The following is a 14,086-nucleotide window of genomic DNA, read 5'->3' as shown; positions in this document are numbered from 1 at the left end:
AGATTGTGGGTTTGACCCCCCGACCATCAAGACCATGTCGAAGTGTCCTTGAGAATGACACTGAACCCCCAGAAAAGCACTATAAAAGTCCATTTACCTTATTGTGGAACAACGGACACAACTATACAACTGCACTACTGTTATGATTACTTTTTGCGTGTGAGTCCTTGTGAAAAAAAATTGAACCATGTCTTGCATGGCTATTTTTGTGTGTGTGTTAGAGTTAGGTGTAGGTTGTATTCAATAAAAATATGGAGGGAAAAAATATAAATCCCCTCTACTTGTGATTTGAATCTATGAAAATGATGAAGTACATTTAAATTGAAAAACTACCACATATAAGCAAAAAGTAGTTCAACATTCACATTGATCGGACATTTTCGAGTTAGACTCAATATACATTTACAGGTTTATCAATAAAAAGGTATAGGCTATGTGTCTTCCAGTGGTGGGCTGTCAGGGGCAGCAATGCCTTCTCTGCTGGCCTAATATAACCTGACATTATCATAACTATAATAAACTATGATAATTACAATAACTATAATTAAAGTCAATTTCATTTGAAATTTAGTTATACTAAATGAATATACAGTATATATATATATATATATATATATATATATATATATATATATAATATATATATATATATATATATATATTCTTCATATTCTGTCCTTTTCGTGTCATTCTATCCATTTTGTTACACTCCTAAAAGTGCTGCCGTTTTAGTGTAGAGTTTTTAGCCAATTAGTTTTCAGCTAACGTGTCGCCAGGCAGACTTCCCAGCAGATTTCATGTCTGCTTAGCCGGGAAGCGCTCCACCATTCACTTGAGCAAGTAGAAGGCCATAAATCGTTGTGCAATGACGTATTGTGTTACCGGCCCATATTTTTTGTTAGACAGCTGCTCTAGCAAATCGAGTCATATTATCGCCATCTAGAGGCCTCACGTAGAACGTGACGTAAGTGGACGCTCACTGCAGGGATATACTAATTCATCGTGTTTAACGGTGGAAGCGGTTAAATCAAGTTATAAAGTTTATTCAATAAAAAGAAAAAAAACATGTTGCTCAACCAGCTAACATTAGCGTTAGCGTACAACGAAGCCAGACTCGCGGGCGCTTATTTTTATTTTATTTTTTTTTTAACCCACAATGGCTGAAGAAGAGCGAAACGGAAATTGGACCCACGCGACTTTGAGCATTGGCGTCAATGCCAATACAAAAGGATTTATTATTGGATATGAAACGCGAAGACAAACTCCACAAGCAAGTCATGAAAAAAGAAGATTGGATTTTGTACTGAAATTACTTGGGGAGAGCTGTTTTGGGTGAGTTAATATGTTTTCGTCATTTTATGTCATTCATATTCAATTGTCTTGTTTGGTTGGCTTTTGTTGTGGGGTTTTGTTCATGTTTTTGTTCCACTCTTGTCCGCCTTTATTGTCTGCGTTTTCGTTAGTTTGATTTCATCCACCTGTCTTGTGAATCTTTGTCCATCTGGTTTTGCTCCCGTTCAGTCCTGCCTCATATCCCTGTTAAAACTTCCTTTTTGAGCCACATTTCGTGCATTTTTGGGTCCCGTTTCTTCCTCCTCCCAACTGAACTCACAATGCCCAGACGTGACACTTATATTAAATTGCCATTTGTAATTTAGCGTACAATATGGTTAAAGCTTGCCTGCTGTAGGTGGACTTCATAAAACTTCGTGGACAGATAATTTGAAATTATTATGATTTATTCTTAAGTTTTGGCACGTATGATGATAACTTTTAATTGCTGATGCGGGTTTATTGATGTTTAAACGCTCTGAAAAATAGCCTGTGTACGTGCCTACGTGTGCGCATGAGGGGTCCAGTCACTGAAGAAATGCACTGTGAAATGCATGGACCGCCACTGGTGTCTTCCTAACCTTTTTGTGACTCATTTCACATAAACAAATTTTGACCGCCTGGCGTAGAATGTGACAGAAGCTCAGAATTATTACGCAACTTTTCATTACGTTATTGCAATGAATATGTTTTTGTATGAGTGAGTGCATTGCTCTTGTTCTATTAAAAAATGCCGGACCCTCAAAAAAAAAGCCAACTGAGAACATATTGGAAGCAGAATATCTCCTCACAGATGATGGTGAGCATAGAATGAGAAAAAGTCCACTAGCACTAATATACTTAAATAGAATAAATATAACAACTGAAAAGTTGCAATTGCTGACTCACACAACTTTTTTGATCAACTCAATTGAGTATGTTTTCTTCAGTCTGTTTGTGCGGCCACCCACAACGTTTGAGGACTCCTGCTCAAGGTTATTAAAATTACAAGTACCAGTCAGGGGGTGATTGTTCTCACTAGAGAGTTGGGTCTTCATGTCAATAAAGGTGTGTGCCAACGTCGGCTTACTGTGTCAAACTAAAGGTAAAATAAAGTTGGAAAAGAAGAGGAGGAAGACAGAAAATAAAAAGAAACAAGTGACACCCAAATTTCAAGTGCAATATGATGGTGCATCTTTCTGCGATGCTCGACTTATTACAGTCTGACACACATAAGAGGAAAATAGCTCAGAATAATGTATGCAAAGCCAGATTTGACATGGCACACTCGAATGACGAAGGTAGAATCCGTGCAACCAGGAAAGTGTGTAACTGGGCTCCTTTTCTCATCTGTCATCAGTATTATTACGTCCAGGGATTCTCAAGCGTTTCAGGCTTACAACAGTAGGAGTACTCAACTCTTGACTACTCATACTGCTGTTAGTCTACACGCCTGAAAATCCCTGTACTAGGACCACTAGCTTTTTTGACAGACAAAACTTAAAAAAAAAGAAAAAAAAACATATACCTATTCCACTATAGCATTTACCTGGAATGTTTTTTAAATCAATGACAACTTTAAATTTTTCAAATTTGTAATTTCTATTTCATGATCGTGAAACTGCTCCAAGCCGATACCTTGAAATTAGGCCCACTATCAGTTTGATAACAATATCTGGTAATGTTGCTCACCCATGATTAACTTATTTCTGCGTGTACACGTCAATCCCACATATTAGTGGATCCCCCTTTTTGTTGTTGTTTTTTTTTTTTTTGACAGAAACACAAGTATAAGTGTACCCCTGACTCGTGGTTACACATATCATCGCTGATCAATTAAAACAAACGGTGTCTGTTATTACAATGACAAAATTACGCTACATTTGGATGTATTTTTTCATTGTATATCGAATAACATACTGTTGTGGTTTTGGAGAGGGTGAGACAAGGCAATGTACACGTGCGAGCAATAACACGATTTGAAGTTTATCCATTTGTGGAAAAGCCCTCAAAGTCATCATCACTATTTGACACACCAAATAGCTCCTCCCATTTCAACCCCGGACATCTTCTCATTCCTGTTCCTTATTTGCGCAAACATCCTTATTACTCTTCCACGGGTAGTCATCTTCAGACCCATCCAATTTGTTTGAAATGAAGGTGTTCAGAAATGCATGCTGACACTTTCCTTGCCCAAGTGACATCTGTGGCGAGATCAGAATGCCCTTAGCTGTTTTATTCCCCCACCTGCCCATTTCCCCACCATGCCGGCTTGTTCAAGCGCACGTCCAAGGGCTGAAGGAGACAAGTCAAGCCGTATTTTCCTTTTCATAATCTGTCAAAAAATGATGCGCGCAGCCTCGTTGTTGACAACAAAGAGGCAATAAGGCGGCGCTTGACGAAAGTGCATTTGGGACTGCAAACCCACAAAAGGGGTTACTATTTCAAATTAGAAGTACATGTACTGTAATCATTTTAAACCTTGTGAATGACATGATACTTATTTCACATTCAAATGTATCTTATTCAAACACAGATATGTTGAAAAAAAATTGGTCCGTTTTGAGTTATGCAGGTATAAGTCGCTCCCCTCAATATGAGGGTTGAAAATGAGGGGAAAAAACCTGACTCTTACATGGAGAAATACGATGATTCTGTATTCCTTAGTCTGTGTTCAGCAATTGGAAGCCTGACACTCACATTTGAAATAAATTTTGTTCTACACTTGTCCATTGTGGAACCATGGCAAATCTTTTCCCTTTTAACAATGATCTTCATTGTAAATGAACTCTGCTGCCACACGTGGTTCTAGTCTCATCCAATGCATATGTAGCTTTAGTTGCGCATCAGCTAGTGTAATTGTTTTTTTATCTGTACATCCGGATTTTCATGGTCACAATTGGTGGCACTGGATAGCAGAAAGTGGTGCTAAACTAGAAATTTGAGAAATATACTGTCCAACTGTTACAAAAGACAAAACGATGCTAGATGAATGGTTGAAAATCAACTTCAAAATTTTTACAAAAGTCTTGCATTTCAGAGAGAAATGTTTCTATCTTATTCACTGCCATTGATGGCTATGGATGTCAATGATTTTTACTGGAATTGGTTAGAGAATGAGTTAATTTACTTTAAAATTATATGCTACCATTTGCCCTCATGTCCATTTTCTGAACATTGTCTTTGGGAATGCTTGGAATTATATTAGATTGTGTGCTGGTCAAAATACTGTTGTTAATTTGGATTTTGTAACATCCAAGAATTTCTCTACAGTACCAGGTTTTCCCTACCCAGCAGCCAGTGCAGCAGCAGCAGCATACAGAGGAACCCACCTACGAGGTCGAGGACGGACAGTCTACAACGCATTTAGGGCAGCTGCACCACCTCCTCATATTCCAGCTTATGGAGGGTGAGCAATCCTTTTATTTTTAATTCAAGTTTTCATTGTTTGTTTTGTTTGTTTTGATTCAGTTCACTTGTAATTTTGGTTGAACATTTCACTCAAACGGCAAGCCCTAAATCTCAGTGTTCAGATGCAGCAAAGCATTGCATGCGAGCTTTGCCTCACAGTGATTTCCCCTACTTCCGTAGCATGCTGAATTAACCAATTGGGCATGCTCCAAGACTTGCTTTTCATGGAGTCATGGAAAATTACTGTCTACTTGGCCTGGGACTGTGTTGTGATTGAGTAAAATGTCAAAATGGAATGTCATCCACTATTCTTTTACAAGTTCAACCATTCACCAAAATGAAATAAAACATCTCCCAAGTCCCGGCAACTCTTGCAGAGTCTTTGCTGCTTAAAGCTCTTGAAAGTTGTGTGTTGTGGAGAGTCAGATGCAATTTTCTACCATTCTGATGGTTTGTTTTTGCTGTTTTTTTTTCTGAACAACTGCAATCCAATGGGCACAAGGAAGCTGGCTGGCATTTTATTTAAAGATGAAGGTTGAACTGGCTTATACTTCCCCATGGGAATAGATGGTTCTGTTGATCAATCTGACTTGTTTAGATTTGAAACATAATGCGTTTTGTCAGATATGGGTAACCCGTTGCCAATGGGACCCATCACTGATGAGACACCCACCTACTGCATTTTCAGCATGTGCTTTATGATGCAAAGCCTTAAAAAAAACAAAAAACAAAAAACAAAAAAACAACGTACTGAGCACCAACTAAAGAGGGTTTATGATTGTCGATTGGAGTTAGGATAGAGTCTATTCTATAGTCTGTCCATCTCAGTTCGTGTATTTTTACGAGACTTTGCATCAGCAACAGCTCAATTCAGCTCTGGAAGCAATTATATAATTCATATGGATGATTTCTTAATAACAGAATTCAATGAGGTTTTAAGATCAGCATTATGTATTCAAACCAAGGATTACAAAATCATTAAATAAAGGTTCAACAAAAAAGTTCAAATTGTACTGTAAGAAAATGAGAGATTAGTAGACGACACACAGTATTGCTATGGACTCTTTTTATCCACAAACTAGCAAGCTCATCCCAGAGAAGTTGTCAATAAACTACTCGGAACCCCTTGTCTCAAACATAATTTCACCAATGACTTAAATATGGCATGAGTTATATATGGGGACCGAAAACCACCCTCGTAAAGTACTGTATTATCCATACGTATACATACCCATGTATATTATACAGTGAACCCTCGTTAATTCGCGGTTCCACTATCGCGGATTCGCCACATTGCTGATTTGTTTTTTTTTCCATCACACGGATTCACCACATGGCGGCTATTTTTTCCATTATGGAGATTCACAACTTCAAGGACTTTTTTTTTTTAAATGTCATTACGTATTGAACTTTTGCAATAGCTCCCAAGTGTGCTGCTCCCGCGAAGGCTTGTACTGAGCCTAAACGCCATAAAAAATACTGACAATTGCTGAGAAGGTGACACTTCTCGAGGGAAAAAGTTACGTGGCCGTGGCCCGCCATTTCGGAGTGAATGAATCCACCATTTGCGACATTGATGACGAGGCGAACATTGGACGACAGCTGCCATCACCTTTGACAATTCGGCAAATCCAGTTGTTACGGCTCGTAATAAAACAATCGTCCGTATGGACGCTCCTTTAGCAATCTGGATTGCTGACTGCCGACAAAAGAAGCCCTTTCTTTTGTAATCTCGCGCAGCTGCGGTCATGTTAGTTGTCGCCCGGACATCGAATTAAAGTCTAATCTGATCAAAGATGATCACAATGGAGAGTTTACACTTGCAATAATTTTGTTATTATAAAAGAAATCTAGGGAAGAGGTTTCCAACGGTCTGGTTGAACTTCGCTCCGCTTGTCTCTGCCTCCGCTGCGTCTGTTTTGACAACAACAGCGCCGGGGTGCGCTTCATGAGCTATACGCCACGTGCCTGTGGAGTTTTGATCTACTCTCGCCCCAACTCCCGCCCCAAAGGCACATTCATGTCAGACACACCAAAAGGGCAGTCACATATGCACACAAACACACACAAAAACATTGTCCAGGCAGAGAGAGGGAAAGAGAAGCAGACCTTTGCCAGACCGTTGGAAAAGTCTTGCCTAGATTTCTCTTATCATGAAATGGTATTTCAAGAGTAAACTCTCCATTGTAATAATCTTTAATCATGTACAGATTAGACTTTAATACAATGTTCGGGCCGCTGCTAATATTACCATAGCTGTGTGAGACTTCAAAGGAAAAGGGGAACAGCTCTGTTGTAAATTTCTCATTGCCGCTGGGTTGATGTAAGATGTCTCTGTACGACCTCTTTTCATCTGTGAAGCCCTTTGAGACTTCGGTGATTTAGGGCTATATAAATAAAATTTGATTGATTGATGTGCATGAGGGTGCATTGCATCCATGCGTGTGTAAGCTGGGAGAGGTCCTTTGTGTGCTCTGGTTGGAGCGGGCATGCCACGGGACAGCTAAGTCGGGTCCTATGACGTTGAGCAGGGGGCTTGTTTGCATTGTATTGGCGGGCGATGACGAATATTAATAGAAATACAGTTCGGTTTATTGTTTTGCAGTTGCCACGTTCAGTTGTGAAGTTGTAAGGAAAATAAAAGCCACGTTGTTGAGCCATATGAGTCCGGCGCTCTTTGATCTGAGCTGCTTGTGGATGAGGTGCTCGAGCATCTCTTTAAATGCGTCTCTTTACGCAAGCATGGGGAAAACATGCAGACTTCAGACGGGAAGGCCAGAGCCTGAAGCAAACCAACAAGCTCTGTACTATGAGGCGGACATGCTAACCAGTCTGCCACCATGCCGCCAGAATTGTACATTACGAATAAAATAATCAGATGAATATGAAATTATGTAAATGAAGGAAGTGTTTACTAAGCTATTGTATTTCTCAGTTCACAAGTTGATTTTTTTTTTCCTCCTCCTCATATGGGGGGCATCAACTATACTTGCATAACTCTTAACCAGACCGATTTTCTCTGCATATCTGTGTTTAAATAACATCAATTTGAATGTGAAATAAGTCACTTATTTATTTATTATTTATTATTATTATTTATTTATATATGTCATTTATAAGGCTTAAAATTATTACATATACACTAATCCCTCATTTATCGCGGGGGTTACGTTCAAAAAATAACACGCGCAAAGTGAAATCCGCGAAGTAGCCAGCTTTATTTTTTTTTTATTATTTTACATTGCAACACTAAACTATAGAATAAAACCCAAAATCAAAACCTGTTTTAAAGCCCCATTTGTTTAAAACAATCATTTCAATATAGTAATACAAAGTTGGAAACATTGTCACTCGCATATTTCACAGTCCCAGCTATGCCTCTTCGTCCTGAACCCGCACATTATGAGTAGTTGTTTGAGCTCTTTCTTTTTCTGAGCAAGAAGATTTTTATAAACGGATATGCCCGGACATCGAATTAAAGTGAAGCCTCTTATATCATAACAATACACTTGAAATTTCAATTTATTACAAAAGAAATCTAGAAAAAAGTCAGATTTCCAAAGCTGCACATTTCTCCGTTGCTGTCTGTGTGCCTACATAATGTGTGCGTTTGCTCTTGGCAAGCCTGCGAGTCACATGATCGGCTCCCAGCGACCAAGCTGCCAATCAATGTGCTTACTAGCATGTTGGTAACGTGTGAGCATGTGCGGAGCGGAGCGCACAGAGCGGTTAAAGAAGGGACACAGGAGCTTTTGGATCCTCTTGCCTTTTGTAATAAATTGTAATTGTAATAAATTGACAAATGAAAAACCAAAACAGTACAGTGTCAATATTTTATTTCGAGACAACAGTAAAGCCCCTGAGCCAATCAGGATTCAGAGCACAATGTGCTGTAAAAAATATTCACACTGTAAAAAATCCGTGAAGCAGTGAACCCCTGAAAGGTGAACCGCGATACAGCGAGGGATTACTGTACCTCTAATTCGATATAGTATGCATCACTTTTCTCGCACTTTCGCTTTCAAATGCACTTTCGTCAAGCGCCACCTTATGGCCTGTTTGTTGTCAACGATGAGGCTGCGTCGATCATTTTTCCGGCGGACTTTGACCCATAATGAAAAGACGGCTTGACTTGTCCGTTCAAGACAAAAATGTGAGCACAGTGGCATGGCACGCGTGAATGTCAGCAGCTGGGGGGAAAAACAGCAAAGAGTAACTGATCCACGCTCTGATCTCACCTCAGTCGTCACTTGGGTAAAGGAAAAAAAAAAGCTTCAGCAAAACATTTCTGAAGACCTCCATTTCAAACAAATTGGACGGGTCTGAATAAAACTACCCATGGAAGAGTAATGTTGTGTCACAATATAACCGCAACAATATGTTATTCGATATACAATGAAGAAATGCGCCTAAAAGTACCGCAATTTCACAATTTTAATAACAGACACCATGAGTTTTGATTGGACAGTCAGGGGTACACTTATGCTTGCGTTTATGCAAAATTCACCCAAATTGAAGTAATAATAAAAAAGGGGGGGGGGGGGGGGGGTCGACTTATGCATGACGTTGACTTGTACACGGAGAAATATGGTAAGTAAATAGGACATATTTATTCTCCATAGATTTTGCAGCACTGCTAATAGGTACAGCTACATTTTGGCGAGAGGCCGCATGACAAATATGAAAACTCCTCACAGAAATGTGCAACCCAAGATTATTAACACAGTACCTTGTTGATATGAACCAGAAATGCTAATAAGCATGCACTACTGTGCTAAAACTCTAATACATCATTATACACAGGCTATAACACTCTTACATATGGAGAACATATATTCAACCAACACCATATTGCATACTGCTTTTCCTGTTCAGGGTTATGAGGGCAAGAGAGCTGCAGCCTGTTCCAGGCGACTTCAAAGCTCACATGCTATGCACCCACAAGTGCACGGCAGAACTATTCCCCACTTGCCGATTGTCCCTGGTTATTCTTCTCTTCTTCTTCTGCATTCGGTGCAGGCAGGTGGACCTCGCCAGCAACGGCAGCCAGCCGGAGTCAGCTTTTTCGGGGGTCGTGACCTTGGCGACCCCGCAAGATAATCCTTTGAGTAACTTGCTATAAACTTAAAGTTAATGAAATGAAAGAGTTCCTATGATTTATCCAAAAAATACTGGTTAGCTCTCTCCTTTTTTTATGTTAAATAATCAGAATTGAGAATCAGTTAGAATCAGAATAATGGAAGAAGCAGAACCGAAATAGGTCAAAATTCAAATTGTGCCTGGCCTTATCAGTGGTGAAATAGTATTTACCCTTTCGATATCCACTCCAAAATCATAGCTGAATTTTATTAAACCCTACCAGCTTCCTTCTTTAACCATTACATAAGAGTTGGGGTGCCTGCTGTTTTTCCCCTTTGACTGGTTGTATTATTTTTTTATGTTGGTTGCCATTTGGATTGTGAACATGGGGATTGGTTGGTGGCCAGTCCAGTGTCTGCATGTCAACATGCACTAATATGGATGTTTTTGTTTTGTTTTATTGTGTGTTTGTCTGTTTGTTTGTGTTTGCATCCTCTACAGTGTTGTTTACCAGGATGGATTTTATGGTGCAGATATTTATGTAAGTATTTTTTATAGGTATGACATTGCATGTGACAGCCATTTCTGACCTCCCGTGGTATTTGCTTTAAAAAATCAGATTCCACAATTAATAAACGTTTTTCTTTTTAATTACCGTTGAAGTTTATATCTGAACTAGAACAAAAAAAAATGAACAAAGTATTAAAAAGAGGAATACTATCCAGCAAAATGTGTTATTGTGAAAAGGTTTAAAATGCTGTCTGTTTAGATTATTTATGTAATATGTACTCAGATTGCATTGATTCAATTGTACTACATTATCCTGTACCTACATGCCAAGGATGTGTGTGGTGGAGGTTTATTGTTACAAGGAAATTGTTTTTATCATTTCAATTGTTTGTAACCTTTTAGCCCTATGGCCCTATACTACAATCAAACAATCAATTGTATTCAAAGAATTAATATACAAAAGTAAAGTGTTGGGCAGCACAGTAGGAGAGTGGTGAGCACATCTGCTTCACAGTACAGGGTCAACGGGTTTTGCCGGGCCTCTTTTTTGGTGTTTGCATGTTCTCCCCGTGTGTGAGTGGGTTTTCTCCTGGCACACCAGTTTCCTGTTTATCTCTGTGTGCCCTGTGACTGGCTGGCAACCAGTTCAGGGTGTACCCTGCCCACTGCCCCAAAACAGCTGGGATAGACTATAGCAGGGGCTCCCAAACTTTATATCATCATCAACACTTGAGATTTTTATTGTGGACTGTTAGGTGTGTGATTGATTTAATCATTCTTATAACTGAATTGCAAAAGTGATTCATTTCACTACAAAACGTTAATTAGATGCAAATAAGTAATTATGCAAAACCTTGGCATATGCTAACATATACCAAAGGAAAACACCTGGCACAAACAAAAATGATAACGAGCTAAACGCATACAACATTGTATATAACATTAGCTAGCATGTTATCCACAGTCACAAGTTGTTGGATCAACAAACAAACTAATTTTGGGCATATTATCATAAATGACAACATTCTTACAAAGAAAGTACAACTTACAAACAACCACAACAACAACAAGACAGAGCAAGCTGCACCACCCTTCCTCACTACAAAATCTGTTATCAACAGCAGTCAGAGGCGGCGACAAAAAAAAAAGAGCAAGCCAAACAATACAAAAATGAACTGTTAAAGGATAAACTACATCAGTTCCAAAACATCATTCATTCCCATGCGGCCTGGTACCATGGACCGGTACCGGGCCTCGGATTGGCCGTTCACAACCTCTGGACTACAGTATGCTCGAGACCCCCATAAAACTAAGCAGTAGTTTAGAGCAGCAGAAGTAAAGAGTTTAAAAGTTCATGGCATTGTTTATCTTCATCAAAGGTGTGTGTCTAAGTGAAGTAACAGATTTCATGTGACAGAAATTTAGCTGAATTAATGTACAATAATGTTATCCAGGTGTGTGTGTTTTAATTAATATTAAATATTTAGTTTTCAATAAATAATAAAGCATTTGTCATCTGAACAACTGGAATAAAGTGATTGTGCCTGCTATGAGATAAATAGAATAGCAAAGTGTTACAAAATGTCTTCATTAAGCTTCATTATACTTCAATACTAAGCCTATAAAATGTATTTCAATATCTTTCATATAATCTGAAATAAATGTTTGAACCGTTAGAAACCACTTTCTTTAAATTTACCTTAAATCTATGTTCAAATGTATGCACAGACAACATTCAAGATTGTTTAAGAGAGAAATACTCAGGAGGGAGGGGACTGAACTGAAGATCAATGTTGTGAGTGACATACTGTAGGTATAATATAATTGATGACGTAAGTGCTCAAGAAGCATTATACTAAATTTCCCATGTGAGTCTTTAAAGCACAAGTATCCAAGCCTCATGTGTTTTACCTAGCCTTTCTAATTAGAAATATTACTTAATGAAACATGGGGGGTGGGTGCAGCTGTCAAATTATGTTTGGCCTTCCCTCAAGAACACTCTACTGGAAAAAAAACAGGCCAACTGCAGATATACTTTAAGTTAAATTACTGATAGTGCCTACAAGTAATGCCACGCTACATGAGCATAGCATGGATACAAAGAGTCCTGCTCCACCTGTCCTCTGTCAACGCATCAGTAAATTTGATGGATGACAACATTCCCAATGTTAGATTGAGTGCTGGGTGGCCAAACCTTGACCACACCAACTGCCCCCCCCCTCCCCACACACAAACACACACACACATACACACACACTCGCACACATTGAGACAATGCACACATAGCCTCCATCAGTCACTCAGTTAGGTTTGACAGTACACCATTACAATGGTTGGCCGCTAAAAAAGGGCCAGACCTTTCATTCCACCACAGTGCATCAACACGCATTCCAACTATTCCTGATTTGACTCCACACTTTATAGTGGTGATAATACATTGTTGGTGACAAGACAGACATACAAACATACACTCTTAGTTATTGAGAATGGAGGGTTTACAGTACAGCCTGGTGGAGAAATCAGCACATATTTATAGTGTAAGGGACCTTGTTAAGGTACTAAAAAATAATAGTTATATAGATTCATCCTCCTGGAAGATTTTTTTTTTTCTTAAAGGGTTTTGTCTAAATTTTCATGTCAATATTGGCTCCCGGTGCAAGAATCGACCAATGAGGGCAGGAGTTGTAACTCACTCCCACTAAGAAGTTGAAATTCCCCCCTCATTGGTGCTTGTGTCTTTAGGGTGCCCCTGAAGATTATTAACAGATTGCCTGACCAATCAGTTGATAAAGGTACCACTACTTTTTTTTTTTTTCTTTTGTGATTGCGGAGGAACTCCTCTGAGTCACACAGGAGCAGCTGAAAGAGACCTGCAAGGAGTAAAGAAAGCTTTTGGATCCTCTTAGATTTTGTAGTAAATTGTAACTGCAAGTGTAAACTCTGCTTGTTATCATGTTTGGCCAACTACTTGCTTCACTCTAATTAGACGTCCGAGTGCCTACTCGTAAGGCAGCTGCGGCTCACCGTGATACCGACTTTGTACAGCCAAGACATAGAAACAAGAAGGGTTAACAATACTACAGTTACTGTATAATGTTTAATAATTTATGATTTAAGTAAATATGTGTACTGCAGTAGTTGACGTCCAAGAAGTGTCCGTGACGTGCATTTACTCGGCATGGAACGAGACACTCAGGGATGGGAATCTCTGGCTCGAAGCTGATTCAATATGTAGCTAAATACACAGGTTATGATTCGATTCAAAAACGCTATCTTTTTAAGGCAGAGTGATTCATACGATTCGATACAGTTTAAGAACGATACGGTTTGATACAGTGTGACGATACGGTTCGATACAGTGTGAAAATTATATTATAGTAAAAATTTGTTGTGTTTGTTCTTACATTATTAATAAAGGGATAAAAGACAAAAGCAAAAATAAACAACAAAATTCCATACCAGCGCATGTTTAGTTTTGAGACGAACGTAAAAAAAGACTTGATGAATGACCATAATTTTGTTGGATTGGATCGATAAGAAAATAAAACTTCAGAGACAGACAACAGTAACAAAGTGCAATAATTCACTCTGAGTATTTCCTTGTGTTTTGAACACAAGAGGTGGGACCTTTTGATGTAAAGCTCCTACAAACTAAAAAGTATACATTGCTGCTTTAGAAAAAAAGAGAGCAATTAAATTTTTAACTCACCATACTCGTCTCTGTGTACTTCATAGCTGCTCAGCACAGCTTGCAAATGGCATGACTTTTATCGAG

The 14,086-nt window shown here is 38.9% G+C and overlaps 1 protein-coding gene across 7 annotated transcripts in view; it reads left to right on the top strand.

Moving 5' to 3' along the window:
* The window catches only part of rbfox1 (RNA binding fox-1 homolog 1), a 275,153-nt gene that overhangs the window by 231,931 nt on the left and 29,136 nt on the right, over positions 1 to 14,086 (top strand). For 5 of the 7 annotated variants that reach the window (XM_088437956.1, XM_088437955.1, XM_088437954.1 and 2 more), the window contains 2 exons: positions 4,585 to 4,720; positions 10,303 to 10,342. In XM_088437956.1, coding sequence (XP_088294082.1) covers positions 4,585 to 4,720; positions 10,303 to 10,342 — 176 coding nt within the window. The remainder of the gene's footprint in view (positions 1 to 4,584; positions 4,721 to 10,302; positions 10,343 to 14,086) is intronic. The other 2 variants (XM_088437960.1, XM_088437957.1) reach the window with 1 other exon arrangement.

This window comes from Hippichthys cyanospilos, chromosome 16, assembly GCF_059441005.1.
Source record: "Hippichthys cyanospilos isolate Australia breed blue-spotted pipefish chromosome 16, RoL_Hcya_1.0, whole genome shotgun sequence".
Taxonomy (NCBI): domain Eukaryota; kingdom Metazoa; phylum Chordata; class Actinopteri; order Syngnathiformes; family Syngnathidae; genus Hippichthys; species Hippichthys cyanospilos.
The sequence above is the reverse complement of the archived record's forward strand: the minus strand, read 5'-3'. Positions and strand labels throughout refer to the sequence as shown.